At 42.7% G+C, this 16,158-nt stretch overlaps 1 protein-coding gene across 5 annotated transcripts in view; it reads left to right on the forward strand.

Annotated features, from left to right (window-relative positions):
• The window catches only part of SLC26A7 (solute carrier family 26 member 7), an 84,265-nt gene that overhangs the window by 13,076 nt on the left and 55,031 nt on the right, over window positions 1-16,158 (forward strand). For 4 of the 5 annotated variants that reach the window (XM_083623328.1, XM_083623329.1, XM_083623327.1 and 1 more), the window contains 2 exons: window positions 10,477-10,587; window positions 15,173-15,345. In XM_083623328.1, the coding sequence (XP_083479454.1) occupies window positions 10,477-10,587; window positions 15,173-15,345 (284 nt within the window). Of the gene's footprint in view, window positions 1-1,409; window positions 1,498-10,476; window positions 10,588-15,172; window positions 15,346-16,158 lie in introns of those variants that run through there. The other variant, XM_083623330.1, reaches the window with a different exon arrangement.

The raw sequence follows: 16,158 nt of genomic DNA on the forward strand, positions 1-16,158 counted from the left end.
TAATCTATCTGCATTTACCCTCCTTTGTTGGTTGTTGCTGTGCTTTATTGCACAATGTTTGCAATGAGAACAACACACTTATACTGACCTACCTTACAGGGTTCTTGTGAGGATTACTGCTTACCAAGATAATGGTTGTGAAGTATTTTGAATGCCATAAACTGATACGTAAATGCTAAGTATTATTATAATTATTCTATGAAAATCTAGCAATTCACCTTGAAAGTAGCATCTTTCTCTCCCCCTGCTCATATGAGAGAAACAGTGAAGAGACAGACAAACATTAGCATTACCCCCTAGTGTTACCTGCCACTTCCTTGTCAGCAACAGCCAACAAGCCACAAAGAGTTTAGCACATAAAATAGTACCTTGTTACATGTTTATCACGGTAGCAAAAATTGTGGCGTTTTGCAGTCATGTTTGTCTTCTGAGATATACTGTAAATTGCCATGGAAAGCTGTAATAAAAATCAGGGGGGAGCTCCAATTTAGTTTGGTTGCCATAGGTGCAAAGAAATCTCCCCCTGACTGATACCTGGGGGGGGGGACAGATGTGAAAAGTACAAAACTACTTAAATAGTTTTTGGAGAAATTAAGGTTTCTGTCATGTTATATATGACATTTCAGAGAAATCCCCCATTCAGTGTATTGTGAAAACAGCTGAAAGATCATTCAGAGGCAAACATTTTGTGATAGCTGTTCTTTTACAGATTCCCTAACAGCTAGCCTTAGTCCTCATTCATGCATTGAAAATTATAAGTGCTCCTTTAATTGAATTATTCTGCAGCTGGAACCAACCGGTTTGTGTAAGTATTTATGCTTTTGGAGTAATTAGGAACATCTGCGCTGGCATGATTTAACTTTAAAGACCTTAATACTGTAGTACTGTAAAGGATCTTGTTTCACTGGTACACTCATAGGCAACAATTGCAATTAAAACACAGCTAACAATGGTATGTTTGAAGCCAACCAAAATATTGAATTAAGAGGCAGGCAAGAGTAGGTAGTACTTTTCTCCAGCCTTCTTTTTTGGATTTCCACAAATGAGTTCTTGGACTTTATTGGCTACAGCTTAGAATACACAGGTGATGCTAAAGAAAACTACCAATTCCATTACATAAGAAGCTGCCTTTATATCAGGTGAGACCATTGATCCAGTGAGCCCAATATTTTCCCGTCAGCAGTGGCTCCCCAAGGACTCAGGCAGAGGACTTTCCCCTATCACCTGCTATCCTGTCCATCATATCTAATATAGTGGAGATGCCAGAGATCTTCTGTGTGTAAAATAGGTGCTCTGCCATGAAGCTATGGTCTTGATTATATTAATAAAACAAATATAAGAACATAAGAAAAACCCACTAGATTATACCGAAGGTCTGTCCTGTGCATTATTCTCTTTCCACCAGAGGCCATCAGATGCTCATGAAGAGTTTACAAGCAGGGGATGAAGGTAACGGCATTCTCTAGTCTTTGAATCTCAGCACCTGTGAATGCAAAGGTATTCTAATTTGGAGCATAGTGATTCTTCCTGGCTGTTATTGCTAATGTAAGGTTACCAGATTTTTTTCAATAAATCTAGGGACGCTTTTCAACTTCAATTGATTTTGTATGTGGACTGATTTGTAAATCCGGGGGCTCTCCCTGGGAAACGGGGACGTCTGGTAACCTTATGCTAATGGTACTGATAGATCTCATTGAATTTGGCTAACTTCTTTTAAAGCTGCCTAAGCTAATGGTTGTCAGCATAGTATTTCATTTAGTCTTCTGTAAACTTAGTACAGCAGCATTCTCTAGCTGAGGACTTCGTTGGACTCCAGCTGTCATCAGCCTCAGCCAGCATGGCCAGTGGTCAAGGAGGATGGGAGTGTGTGTGTGTGTGTGTGTGTGTGTGTGTGTGTATCTATATATTTTTATATATTCATTCTCACCCAGTCTATTCCTGGCCCCACTTCTGCATGTGGCATGGGGGCCATTGCAGTGTGGCTGCTTCCTGTGCCAATCAGAATGTCAGAAGCTCTAGGTCATGTAGCAAAATTCCATGTTGTCGTAGTTTACAGGATAACATAGCACTGGGGTACCCAAATCTAGCTTTTCCTATGTGGCTAGGAGCTTCCAATGATATCATCATGATGTAGAAAGGAACCGCAGGAAATCATGAGGATCATACAAGAGGGCGAGGCTTTAATATAAAGCAGATTCCAATTAAGCTTCCATTTAAAGGAGATTCTACAATTCCCTAGGCAACTTATTCCATTGGTAACTATTCTCTGAGAAGGAAGCACTCTTTGATATCTGCAGCCTACATCTGCTTTGATATTTGCTTGAATCCCCAGGATAAATGGCTGTCTGAGCCATGGAATTATTCTGTTAACCAAACAGGTTTTGCCCAAGTGTTTCCTTCCGCCTTTTGACTTCGGATCATTACCTTTAAGGAATGTTCAGATGCCATTCTGTCAAGCTTTACTGTTCATTCTGCCCTGGCACAGGATGATTTTGTTCTTTAAAAACTTGTGCAATATCTAAATGCTAATGAGAGATTTGATTCAAAAAGTTTTGAGAGGGCAGAATCAGATAGCATGGATGTTAATCCCATAGCAGACACACACAAAGAAGGGGTGTCAAACTGGAGTCTAAACTCTTCATTCAGAAGATGTCCAAGGGCTGCACTCAGTTTTCAGTATTTGATTTGGGGTGTGGGAGGCAATAAAAGGATCAGTAGTTGATTACTAAGTACACTCGTTACCATTCAATCCCAATGTGCAAAAAAACTTTCATCAACACTGCTGCTGCTCCTAATCACCAGTTTCCACCCAGACCTTAAGACCTCCTTGCAATTCTAAGTCCCCTATCATTTAGAGTGCTTCCATCCTTCAGTTTATTATGGACTCTGCACTGTTTTGCATGCAAGTTTTGCTCAGCATCCATAGAATGTTGTCTTCGTCAAAACGCTGCCCTGTATTATTTTCCTATTTAACCATGATTTACATGGAAAATCTGATAAGAAAGCAAAACCTATGAAAGTGGTCTGGATTAAATGAGGAGATGTTGTAGGATATCATTTTGATGAGGATGGCATTGTGTGAACACGGCAAAAAAATTGAATGTTTGAGCAGCACCAAAACTGCCACGTGGAAGTGACATTAAGTCCATGTACCACTGCTTACCCTCCAAAATCCTCTTATACTCCAAAGCAGCTATCTTCACCAATCATGCCACCTAAACATCTCCTCCACTGGCTACAGACAACCGCTTCCTATCTCTTTTGGCTTCGTGTCAGCATATAGCCAATAGTGCACTCTCTGTCCTTTTTGATGCTTGTGCTGCTAATATAAAAGGATGGCAGAGAGTTTGATGTTTAAGATATTGTAGTAATGGGTGCTATTGGTAGGCTAATCCTTTTGCTTCCTAGCTATTCAGATGGGTCAGAAATTTATGTGGAGTGAGCTAAGAGTGCCATAGTCTGCCATAGAAACTTTGAAGGCAGGAGGTTTACAGTCCAGCTCGGAGGTGTGAAACCTCAGGCCAGGGGTCAAATGCAGTCCTCCAGGCTCTCACTCTGGCCTTTGGAAATTTCTCCAGCTCACACCCTTCACAGGTTCTGTTTCACACCCCAGATATTTTTGCATGGCTAGAATATGTTCTTGAGCCCTGCTAATGCCTCTTGCTTGTCTGAATGGAGAATAGAGAGGAGTGTGAGGATGTAGAAATGTCAGAAGTGAGCAAGCAGTACATTGCACTGTTCAAGTTGGAATTAACTCTTTATTAGTAAAAACCTGATCCACACAGGAGTGTCAAGCCTAACGAACAGAGCAACTCATCACTGGTTGGCCTTGTCCCCATGAAGCAGTTGTTGAGCAGCCCAGTGAAATGTGTGGGATATAAGTAGTTAATAATAAATAATAATAATAATAATAATAAAGGTAGCCGCCTCCTCACAGCTGCCTAAGTCCCCTCCTCTCTGGGGTTTCCCCCCAAGCAATCAGAGACTGCGTCTGCACATCACCAGTCCCTCCTTCACTCCTTTCAAGCCTTTCCTGGTCCTGGGAGACCAGAGGAGAGGGGAGCTTGTCACAGCAGGAGGGGGAGACACCTGTGACTCTTCACCAACCTGACTCATCTCTGCCTCTTGGCCTCTCTCCTCTGCTTCAGCTTCTGCCTCTGATTCCAGACTTCTCTCTGCCACAGACTCACAGCTCACTGAGCCCTGTTAACCCCTTCAGCTTCTGACACCTCCTTTTCCTAGTCTTCTCCCTATTCTCCCTCTCACCCCTCATTGTCATCCTACCACCACTCTCTGGGCTCTGAGCCGCCTTCTCTTGGGGGTTCCCCAGCCGGTTCCTCCCACCTTTCCTCTGCATCCAACCAGTCCATGTCAAGAAACTAGCCTACTGCACAAAGGCAAAATTTACATTTGTTGCACTGGCCCCTTGCTCTGGCCCAGCCCATGACTGGCACATGGCCCTTGGAAGATGGACCAGAAAGAAATGTGGTCCTTGGACTGAAAAGGTTCCCCACCCCTATTTCGGATGCTCATATGGCTCATGCCTCTCAATCTACTCATACGCCTTGCCTGTACAAAAGGGTTCATTGAATTTAGAACCAATTCAGAGAGCCACATTGTTAAAGTGATCACATGGTAGTACATTTATGGGTCCAGCTGTGGCAGAACCACTTGAGGATTGGTCAGAATGTGGATCAGTCCACATCAGTCACTGATGTGGATGAATAAGTGACAGCTTACTTGTATTGAATTTAAATTTATTAGCCATTACCCATCCTCATTCCTGCTTCATTGGGGTCGTACGTGAACATCTGAAATGATGCAATTCTCAAAGGAATGCCATATTTGTTTAGTGCATGCTTAGATTGGATCTGGAGAGACTTTTTCCTAACACAATTTCTCATCCATTTCAATCCCCTTACTCCAGTGCCCTAAACTTAATTTTAAGAAACATAGAAATCCATCCCTCAATTGGTTTCATAAGCACTGTAGGAGGAATAATAATTGCAAGACTAATCTGTTGTTTGTATTTGAACTGATGGATGATGCAACACTGATGCGTGTTTTCTTTTTGTATTCCCTGAAGAGAAAAGAACTCTGTTACCTGACACTATAAATAGACAGAGGTATATATTAGCTTAGATAGCTTTTAAAAAACGGATTAGACAAATTCATAGAAGATAAATCCACCAAAGGCTATTTACTCATGACAGCTATGTGGACCTTCCATTTGGATGAAAGGGATCATGTAGACCCATATTAATCTCTTTTCAGGCCTGGTTATATTATGGAAACAGCTTTTATAGCTCAGTGGGGCAGACAGGGGAAATTTAATCCCATTGCTGGACCTCTTAGCAGCATTTGAGACCTTCTATGCTTTTGCATGGCCTGGCCTTTGTAGCACCAGTTTGTTTCTGGATGAGGGTTTATTGGAATAGAGTGGGGGATTTTACCACTGCTGTGGTTGAATAATTGGATAAATTTGCTCAGGGGATGGGGGAATAAGGTAAAAGGAAGATGGAAGGTCAAATGAAAGTAGAGAGGGAAAGTAGCAAGCAAAGATTCCTAGCAGTGGAAGGAAACATATGAGGAATCTAGTGAGTCCATTGCTGGATTAGAGAGCTTGGAAATATGATACGTCTCTATTAGGTTCTAATGGCTGGTCCTTAGAATCAGAGAAGGAAAACCAAGGAGCTCAGACAGTATGGCTAGCTCTTAATAGCCTGGATGGTGTTAAGAAGGTCTCACCACTGGCCATGGAACTACGAGACAATGGATGAGGAAGAACTGCTAGGCAGCTCAGTGTTCTGAAATAGCTTTGAATATACATTGGACGGACTCATTTCATGATTTTCATCCTATTTGGCAAAGGGAGACATCTCTTTTGCTTATATGGTTGCACATCCTTCAAAAGATTCATATCCTTTGCCTTGGCATCACTTATCAATCTGCGATTACAGGCTTATTAATTAATTACAAATTAATAGCTCAAATTTCTCCAAGGATCTAGCCAGATGTTCTGGCTTGAGGACAGAGATTTTATAGTGTCCCACGCTTCCCAAGTTTTATTCTACTTATATCACTACCACCGTCTCCAAGACTTTGGCCACAAGTGCCAGGTAGAGAAGTTGCTTTTAATCCTTGGTTTCCCATGAGGCTGACGATTTATGTAGTTTTTACTAACTCATTTGCCTCACATAAAAATGGCCCTTTAACTTGAACTGTGCAGTTATAATTAAACAGAAGAACAAGAGGAATCATTGCTCTTAAAACAAAGCTAGCTAGCAAAGGATTAGAGCCATGGGCTGTGGGACAAAGCCCATGTATTACCTAAGGTAGTTCTAAATTTTGTACTTGGCTTGTGGGTTTCTCAGAAAGCCAAGAAACTTAAGACTTCATGAGCTGGCAAAAAACCTAAAAATTGGCAGTCTTTCTTAGGCTGCTGGTGTACATGCTTGAAACTTGTACTTAAAAACCAGAAAGACGGATCATGTGTCTCAATGAGTCTTCCATCCAGCAACTTCTGAAACTCCAGAAGGCTAAGGACATCAGTTAAACTCAAAAGATGCAGAGGAACATTCTTGGTAGATGCAAGCTCTCCTGTTAAATATGCTGGCTTCTTTGTCCCATGGTACGTCACCCAGAATGCTTACATTTCTCTGAAATTGGTTATATTTATATGCTTAACAGCATAATCCTATGCATGCCTACCAAGAATGAATTACCCCCAGGTGAGTTCAGTTGGACTTTCTCGTAGGTAAATATGTGTATAGGATTGCAGCCTAAGTGTGTTCTTCAACCCAGTTTGAACCACTGAAAAGGATTGTTCTCATGTTGCTACCCTTTGGACCTCCATGGAGGAGGCTCAATAAGAAGGTCAAGATGATGATTGCTGGCTCCACATTGGTTTATGTGAGAAGAAGTGGTCCATGAAGTATTGAGGTCCTGAACAGCATAAGGCTTTATAGATCAAAGCCAGTACTTTGAACTGAGCCTGGAAACTAATTTGTAGCTAGTACCTTCATGCCAGAATTGGTTTTGTATGTTCGGACCATCCTGCACTGGTCAGCAATCTGGCTGCTGAATTCTGCACCAGTTACAAAATGGATGTTTGGGTCAGTGATTTTGTGGCCAGATACCAAAACTGCTAAAGTTATCTTCCCTTTTCTTTGTGCACGCCTATTTATTATAAGCACTCCCATTTCATTCATTCATTTCATTTATAACCTGTCTTTCCTTCAAGGATTTCTAAGTGCTATATATGATCCCTCCCCTCTACATTTGACCCTCATAACAACAGCCCTGTGAGGTAGATTAGGCTGAGACATAGTGACTAATCTGGCTCAATGGTCATTCATTGAGTTCTTTGTGGCTGAGAAGGGGATTCAAACTTGGGTCTCCTCAGCTCTCATTGAGCACTTGAACTGCCATGCCACACTGGCGCTCATCTACACAAGGGGTGGACTCTTATTTAAAGCAGTCCTTCCACTCCTGTCAGCGTTCATCTTTAAGAACAGCAATGTTTTTATTGTTAAATAAAAAAAGTTGTTTATTTAAAAAGGTAAAATAAATCAGCTTGGTTTTGAATAGGATTTCCTGCTTTAAGTACGAATTCTCACACACAGGGTAAAAAGACGCGCAGGTAAGAAGGCTAACTATGTAGTCCTTCATGCTTAGCAACGATCGCGCCTGGTGTTATGGGATCGTTGGACGGAGCCAAGAATAAAAATTCTTCCTGTGACTGGACACAGTGCTCTCTGACTACATTCTTGCCTAGGCTTTGCAGGTGCTTTACACAAGGCTTCATTCACCTGAAACATCCTGAGGCTGCCAGCTATGATGCTATTATATAACTCTGATAGGTCCACATTTGGAATATTATATCCCATTTGGTGACCCATTTCTGGTTCCACTGAAAAGAGGTGGGAGACGTGTAATAAATATAAATCAAGTCTCAACAAGGGCTCTTAGACAAAACTACTTGAGAGAATGGCTTGATGGACAGTGGTGCTAATGAGACAAAGAGGCAAGAACTGAGGATTAATCCTTTCATACTTCATTCAGTGCTCAGATGCCTTGACTTTTGTAGTGGGTTTGGAGGGCTATAATTCATACATTAAAAAATACGTTTAAAAGTAGTCACTTTGATTATGCATCTTTATCTCACAGTTTAGACTATGGCAGGTTTTGTGGCTAGACACCAAAGAACACTGAAACTTAGCTTTAGGTACAGAAAGTTTACAAAGACTGCCTAATCTAATCTGTTTTCCATCACCACCTTTTCTCTCCCCCCCCCCCCTTTCGCATACATTTGCCATATTATGTAATTTGTCCACTCATGTATTCTAACTCTGGCAAAATGATTAACTTGACTTTGGTCTTCACACTGAAGAATAGTTAGCAGCTTAATAAAGCTCTGCTCTTTCAATCAGAGCTCATGTTACAGCTCAGGGTTCATTATTACTCTGTAAAGCACTATGGACATTAATGGTAGAATGCATGATCCAGCCAAAGTAATGCATTTTCAAGTCCCATTTATTTCAAGACGAGCGTATGCTTGCATCTCACCAATGGAAACCAATGGGATTTCAAAGTTTTTAGCTTTGACTGGATTGTGACCTTAATGTGTAGGCTGTTACTTCTTGTTAATGATTTACTTGTTTTCCCTCATGTTGTATTGACTTTAGGAAAGATTGTGGCAAGAAAATTATCTTACGTTCCTCTTGATCCTATTTAAAAGTCAGGTTGTGAATAAGCCCTGTGTTTTTGAGATTTGTAGATCTGTCCAGCAGGAACAATCTGAAAACTCTCTATGAGAGAAACAACAGCTAAGTGATAGCACACATGCATTGCATGCAGAAGGTCCCAGACTCTTGCTTTGCCATCTCTAGATTTGTTTGTTGGTTTAAAAAAGAACCAGGTAGCTGGTGATGTGAAATATCTGAGACTTCCAGATTCTGCAGCTGGAATAGACTGAGCAGTTCACTAAATTTTAAATGCAGTACACCCATTTAAAAGGACTGTATCTCCCTATTTGAACCTGCCTAGGAATTGAGATCTTCAGGGAAGGACCTTCTCTCAGTCTCACCACTCTTAAGGAAATGTTTGGCAAGGAGGACCTGTGAGATTACCTCCTTGGTGGCTACCTCCAAGTTCTAGAACCTACTCTCATGGGAGACTAGATGGGCCACCCCTCTGCTTTCCTTTCACCGACAGGCAAAAGCTTTTTTTTGTTTGGACAGGTCTTTGGCCACTAACTGGCAATTGTGATGATGAAGGATTCAAACCAGAGACTTCCTCATAGTACAGTGGCTAAGATGGAATTCCCATAGGGAAGGGACTGTGGCTCAGCGGTAGAGAGTCTGCTTTGTGTGCAGAGGGTGGCTGGTTCAATCTCTGGCATCTCCATCTATAAAAGGATCAGGTTGAAGAAGATGGGAAAGTCCTCCATTGCAGAGCTGATGCTTGTTAGATTAGAAAGCACACACACAGCTTTATTGCGGTCCATAGACCAAAAGTACACGGTACAATAGTATATATCAACAGTTATTCAGGTGTAAGATCGGCCTTTCTAGTCAACAGAGGAACTTTAGCTTGTACATACTGAATTTTGCTACAGCCAGTGTAATAGTATCAAGCTTATCCTCAAGGAGAGCCTTGATATGAGAAGAGTCTGCCATTCCAGGGTGCTCTGCTAATACTGAATTGATTAGGTGCTGTCTAACCTGTTTATAGGGACGCGGGTGGCGCCGTGGGTTAAACCACAGAGCCTAGGATTTGCCGATCAGAAGGTCGGCAGTTCAAATCCCTGCAACGGGGTGAGCTCCCGTTGCTCTGTCCCTCCTCCTCCCAACCTAGCAGTTCAAAAGCACATGACCCAGAAGCTGTACGCTGGCTCCTTCAGCCAATAAAGCGAGATGAGCGCCGCAACCCCAGAGTCGGCCACGACTAGACCTAATGGTCAGGGGTCCCTTTACCTTTAACCTGTGTATACAGACTACAGTGTAACAAAATGTGCTTCATAGATTCAACATCCTGGGAACATGCGCATAGCCTATCTTGGTATGATTCGAAATCAGTGGGCCAGGTGGGCAAGTAGCCTGACTCAGCACAGGGCAGCTTCCTATGTTCTTATGTATCATGCTACCACATGATCAAAGAATGATATTCTGATTACAGGTTGATATTAAGAACATACAAAGAGCCTGACGGATCAGGCTAATGGCCCACCTACTCCAGCATTCTGTTTTTGCAGTGGCCAATTGGATACCTGTGAGAAGGCCACAAGCAGGACCTGAGCACAACAGCATTCTTCCGGCTCATGATTTCCAGAAACTGGTATTCAGAGGCATAGGTAGAATGTTGTCATCATGGCTAATAGCCCCTGATAGCTCTATGAGCCTTTCTAATCCCTTTTTAAAGTCCTTCAAAACGTAACCTGATTTATTTCATAATTCCCATCTACCTTCTCTACAGGGCTTGCCTTTGCTGTTCTCTCTTCAGTGCATCCTGTGTTTGGCTTATATGGATCTCTCTTCCCTGTTATTATTTATGCCATATTTGGAATGGGACGCCACGTTGCCACAGGTAAGTGCTTCTGGATCCTTGAGGACCAGTTCCAACAACTCAACAGGTCTGTTGGCTGACTCTCTTAATGTTGCCTTCGAGGTTAGTGTTTTGTATAGCTCGCGGTGTATGATGAATAAAATTTAAACAAGCTGTTCTTCCATGGAAGGGCAGAATGCAGAATTAGCTTCCATTCGGCTTCTCTGAAAATCAAAGAGTCCCCGAGGGTCAATGACAAAGCTCTGCAACTTTTCAGACTCCATTCATTTGTAGGAACCCCATGTAAGTTCCACGGAAGTAAATGGAATTTGGGTAACAGCAGCGCTTGATGGGTTGTGCTCTCTGTGACACTCACATTCGGCAATAGTTTTGTGGACTTCAGTAGTTGGACTGTTCTGAACTTTTGCAGCTTGGAGAAGATAGAAATCACCCTCCAGAAATGAATTTGGTATTTTTTGGGTGCATTTCTTTTACAACTACATTTTTTTCCTGTGTAATAAAACTATTTGGGGGTGGGGGAAGCATGATGAAGATCAATCTGGAACTGTATCTGCATCATTAATATTGCACCAACACTATCTTCATAAGGACTCTCCACTTCGAGATCTGGCAGGTGCCTGCTAAAGGTCTGTGTCTTTCAGAAGGCCTTTGGATGCTAAGGTTTGGCCTTTGGCCTTTGAATGGATGGTGTAGTTTTAGTTAACTGTGTTGTATTGCTTTGTTTGTATTCTCTTGTTTGTTTTATTGCTTCATTGCTATAATCTGCCCTGGGGTCTTTCGATGAAGTGCAGGCTCTTACGTTTATTTTTGAACAAAATAAATACATTATACCATTATATATAATGCTCTATAAAATTTGCTCTAAGATGAAACTTTCACCTGGGAGAGCTCAGCCAAAGACAGTTTATTTGCTTATTTCCAGAAACAAAAAACAAGAGCTGCACAATGTTCGCTTGCTTTGAAACCAGAAGAGATTGTTGTTATCGTTTGGCTGACTCATATCCAGATAATCTCTCCCCCCTCCCCCCGTGTGTGTCCCCTGCCTGGCTCTCTCTCTCACACACATACACATAAAGGTCTTTTTTGTGTATGGATGTAAACATATAAATCCATATTATGTACAACAGAAGAATAGTTAAGCAAGAAAGGGCGATCCTGCATCAGACATTTTGCCATTCTTCTAGGCAGCTGCACTGTATCATCCAAATCATTCATCCCTTACAAAGGGCGCTGGAGCCCAACTCCCATACTAAGCAATTCCTGGCCGGGTTTTAGTCAGAATGGCATCAGTGCGCATTCTACTGCCTCACCTCAAGCACTTGATTCACTCCATCTACCTTGACACCAAATGTTCTTTTCAATTGTGACAGTGCTTTAAAAATAACAAGAGCTTACAGACAACAGCATCAATGTCTGTTAGTCAGGATAGCTATGTTTCCTCCAGTATCTAAGGCTAAATGCTTTGAATGTGCAGGAAAACATTGACTCAAAGAGAGGAGAGCAGACTCCTGTGCTTACTGATGAATTTTTAAATTTTTTTTTGCTCTGTTGTTATTATTTAATTAGATGGTGAGCAAAATTTAAAATCTTCACTCTGTAAACACCAGAGTCTGCTTTCCTCTTTGACAGTACGTGTAGAATACAAGTTTGGGGGGATCATGATCATGCTCCAGAGTGCCAGCTCCAGGGGGCTGAGTCCTTTTGGGGGTCCCTACATTTTGGGGGTAAGGCTGGGCCCCCACCCCACAAATCACGGAGGCAAAGTGTGGAGCCGACCATGGCACAACTCCAGTAGCTGGCTCCTTCCCCTCCTCCTCCTCCTGCTGCAGAGATGATTGGATCTAGAAAGTCCAGCTCCCATCATCCCTGACTATTGGCTATTCTGGCTAGGGCTGATGGGAATCTGGGAACCCACCAGTTGCCCAGCCCGGTCTTAGGTAATTTTCAAGCTCATATGGGCATCTCAGTGATGCTTACTCAGAAGCAAAGAAGGGGTCTGTCTAAGATATTAATTTGAGAACTGATCTCTCAAAATGAGAAGCAGGGTTTTTACAGAGAACATCTGGTCCCGGTTGCAGAAAACAATGGAGCTGGGTACGGGGGTCATGGCCTCCCTTTAGTTAATACGGGTTGGAAAGGATGGAGGAAGGGAAAGAGCTATGGTAGCCTTTCAGATATAGGGGAGGGGAAATTCTGAATTGCGTGGAACCACACACAAAGCTATCCCCTCGGGGTTTGAAAAGCCCAAGTATATGCACATTCCCTTTGGTTGTTATTATGCTTTCTAAGGAGCAATCATTGTCTTTTGAGTAATTGCGTGGTTTTTTGGAAATGGTCTTTGTGCCAAAATGTGCATTCAGTGCTACATTTAACAGCTCTGTAGCAGCCATGTGGTCTGCTGGGAAAGCAGCATTCCGTCCAAAGTACATAGAATTTGCATCAGGACGTATGCAAAGCCCCTTGCAACTCACTGGCAAGTTGGATTTGCATCTTGTGGCAAGTTCCTTGGAAGCGATCATAGCTCTTGAGTCAGCAAAGTAGACATTACGTAGTTACTTCATTTAAAGTGTAGTAATTGCCCAACAGGGACAAGCTGGACTATTGGTTTCTTCAAGCAAAGCATTTAGGACATCTGGTAATTTGAATAAATGTTGGATGCAGTTTGATATATTTAAAGGGTTTGGCATATCTGAGCAGCGTAATTGATACACGTTCTGTGCTATTCATGTTGCTTTTAGATGAAACAAGATTTCCAGAATGAAGGCGTAGAGTGTTTGGTTAGAAAATTTTGATCAGCGGAGAAATTTGGCGTTCATTTTTTAAAAAAACGCTTTGTAGTTATTGTAAAGTATCTTCTTTCTGTGATCAGTATTTGTAATCTTTTATAGATCTGGGTGAATTTATAGTTTTGAAACGATTCTATAATGCCTCCAATAATGCTATTAATACCCCCCAAATATTTCTTATAACATTTACCTTAAAGAGAAGTATAAATGTTAAAGTACACCTTAGGATCCAAGACATACAATTTATATTTCCCCTAACTGTACAAGTTACTCCTTTGCTGCAGATCTCTCCATTGGGTTGGTGACTATCACAACATCCATTAACAACATTTCATATATATTTCACTCAAGCATTTATGTAAGGATCCCATGTACATTTAGCAGGATGACTCACATATATACACACAAAGCAGGAGTTGAATAAACAGCCTTTGTTTATCATTTCAATAACACACAAATGTAACTTTGATTGCTGCCGCAGGCGCATGATGTTTGTGGTTGGTGTGGGAAGGGCCGAAGGAATGGACACAGAAGCCTGGTATTGGGTCAAATTAGGCCACAGCTTTATTGATTACAGGAAAGAGTATGTTTGGCTAAGGCATTGGGCATGTATCCAGCATCAGGCAGCTCACATGCTGCCTGATAAGAACTCAGTGGGGTCAAACCTGTGCTGGGGAGTCATCCCCCAACATGGATCGAGTGCCACAACCCTGCACAGCCCGCCATTGGGAGAGGTGTATTGGACCATCAGTCCCTATGTGGACTCCTGGACAGAGTCACCCTTCCTGGACCCCTTTAGCAGGGTACCCGCGGCACTCAGGATCCAGCCCAATGCCTTATCCACCAAAGTTGTGACAGTTGCTATGAAGTAGGTGAAAACTGGCATGCCAGCCAATTTGCTTGCAGGAGAAAATTCCTTCCTGGCCCCGAATATAGCAAGGTCCATACTCTAACTTGCCCACTCCCCCACTAGGCGGACCCCCAACAGACTGGATGGGTGGAAAATCCCACGGCGGTCAGCAAAGAGGGTGGCCTGCGCTTGGCAGCTCTCTTAAATACACCAGGAGCAGGCAGGGCACAGCCCCCATGCCTCTGCCCCAATTGGCCTTGCGGGTAAGGCTTACCCTAACTGGAAGGTCCAGCATGACCAGAGGTGGGTGGCACCAGGTAGCAACCCCCCCCTCCCGTGACTACACAGGAAGATGGTGGCCCCCAGGACCAGCCGCTCTGCACAGCAAATGCTTCCCTCCTGGAGCCCCAGATGAGCGAATAATAGAGAAATACATTTTCCTGGTAAGAGGTGATGCCTAAAATTGGTGTGTGCAGAAAACAACAAATGGAGAACAGACATGTAGTTGGACTATCTGAATACAGAGCTGGCAAGGCAACTTTCAGCACATATTAAGCACAATCATTTGGACACAACACTTATAAGTTTGGATCCCAGCTAAATTGTTCACAATTTAATCCCATTGAAAATCAATAATACTTAAGTTCATCACATGGGCATAGCCAGAATTTTTGTTAGGGGGGCAGGAGTTTGTGGGGGGGGGGGGCAGAACCATTGTGATTGTTCAGTTAGTTAAGTATTTCTATTGTTTTACCTGATCTAGGGTTTTACTTGATCTAGCTGCCCCTGCCCCCCTTGGCTACATCCATAGTTCGTCATGACTAACTTGACTCATTGGTTTCTGCTTGAAATATGACTTAGTCTGCACCCAGTCAATAGATTTCAATAGCACTTTCTTCGTTTTAAGCACAATGCAAAACAAACTGGAACTGTACCAAACAGAAACTGAACTGTCTCTCCTCTTTTGCAGGAACCTTTGCTTTGACCTCTTTGATATCAGCAAATGCAGTCGAGCGTCTTGTTCCTCCCATGAGCAGCAACTTCACAGCAAACAATAACTCCACGGTCTTGGGATTATCTGAGTTTGAAATGCAGAGGATTGGAGTTGCTGCAGCAGTTTCATTATTAGGAGGACTCATTCAAGTAGGTATCCCTTAATTGCCGATACATATAGAAAATCAGATTAGCAGTAAACCATAATGCATCCAGAGCCCCTAGAAGAAGCAAAACTGGATTGTGATGGAGCCATAGCATGGAGTCCTCCCATGTGCTCTGGAGTTTGATGTGGCCTTAGTAGCATGGAAGACACCTCACTGCTGTAGTGTTGATGCCACAAAAGCAAGATCAGAGGGAGCTGCCAGTTGTACATCTTTAAAAATGAAATATACATTTCATTACATGCTGAGGTTTATGTAAAACATGATCAGTATTTCAGCTAAGCTGCTGCTTACTGAATATAAGGGAAAATGTTCCCTTTTAGCCACCAGGGTTACTGTCTACTCCAAGAAATAAAAACTGGGAGCTAATTCTGCCAAATCAAGATGGGAGTCTGCTGAAAAATGAGTGGCTTACCATGTGTTTAGGCCTACTTTCATGGACCTGTGGATGGGCCAAATCACATGCTAATTGACACGCAAATGTTAGAGTCACTTCCATCAGGGGTGGCTAATGCGGCCCTCCAGATGTTCCTGGACTACAGTTCCCACCATCTCGGATCATTGGCCACGCTGGCTGGGGCTGATGGGAGTTGGAGTCCAGCAACTTCTGGAGGACCACAGGCTCCCCATCCTACATGATGAATCCTTGCAAAGAAGCCATTTGGGGGACAATGGCGCACATGGCATAACAACATTGGAACTAGTCTTCAAGCGATTTCCCAGAATCCCTTCTCTTGCATCTTCCAGCATCTAGTCATACGGCAAGAAGTTCCACTGTGACTGTTTTCAGCTTGCAAAT

This window comes from Podarcis filfolensis, assembly GCF_964270895.1.
Source record: "Podarcis filfolensis genome assembly, chromosome: 7".
NCBI lineage: Eukaryota > Metazoa > Chordata > Lepidosauria > Squamata > Lacertidae > Podarcis > Podarcis filfolensis.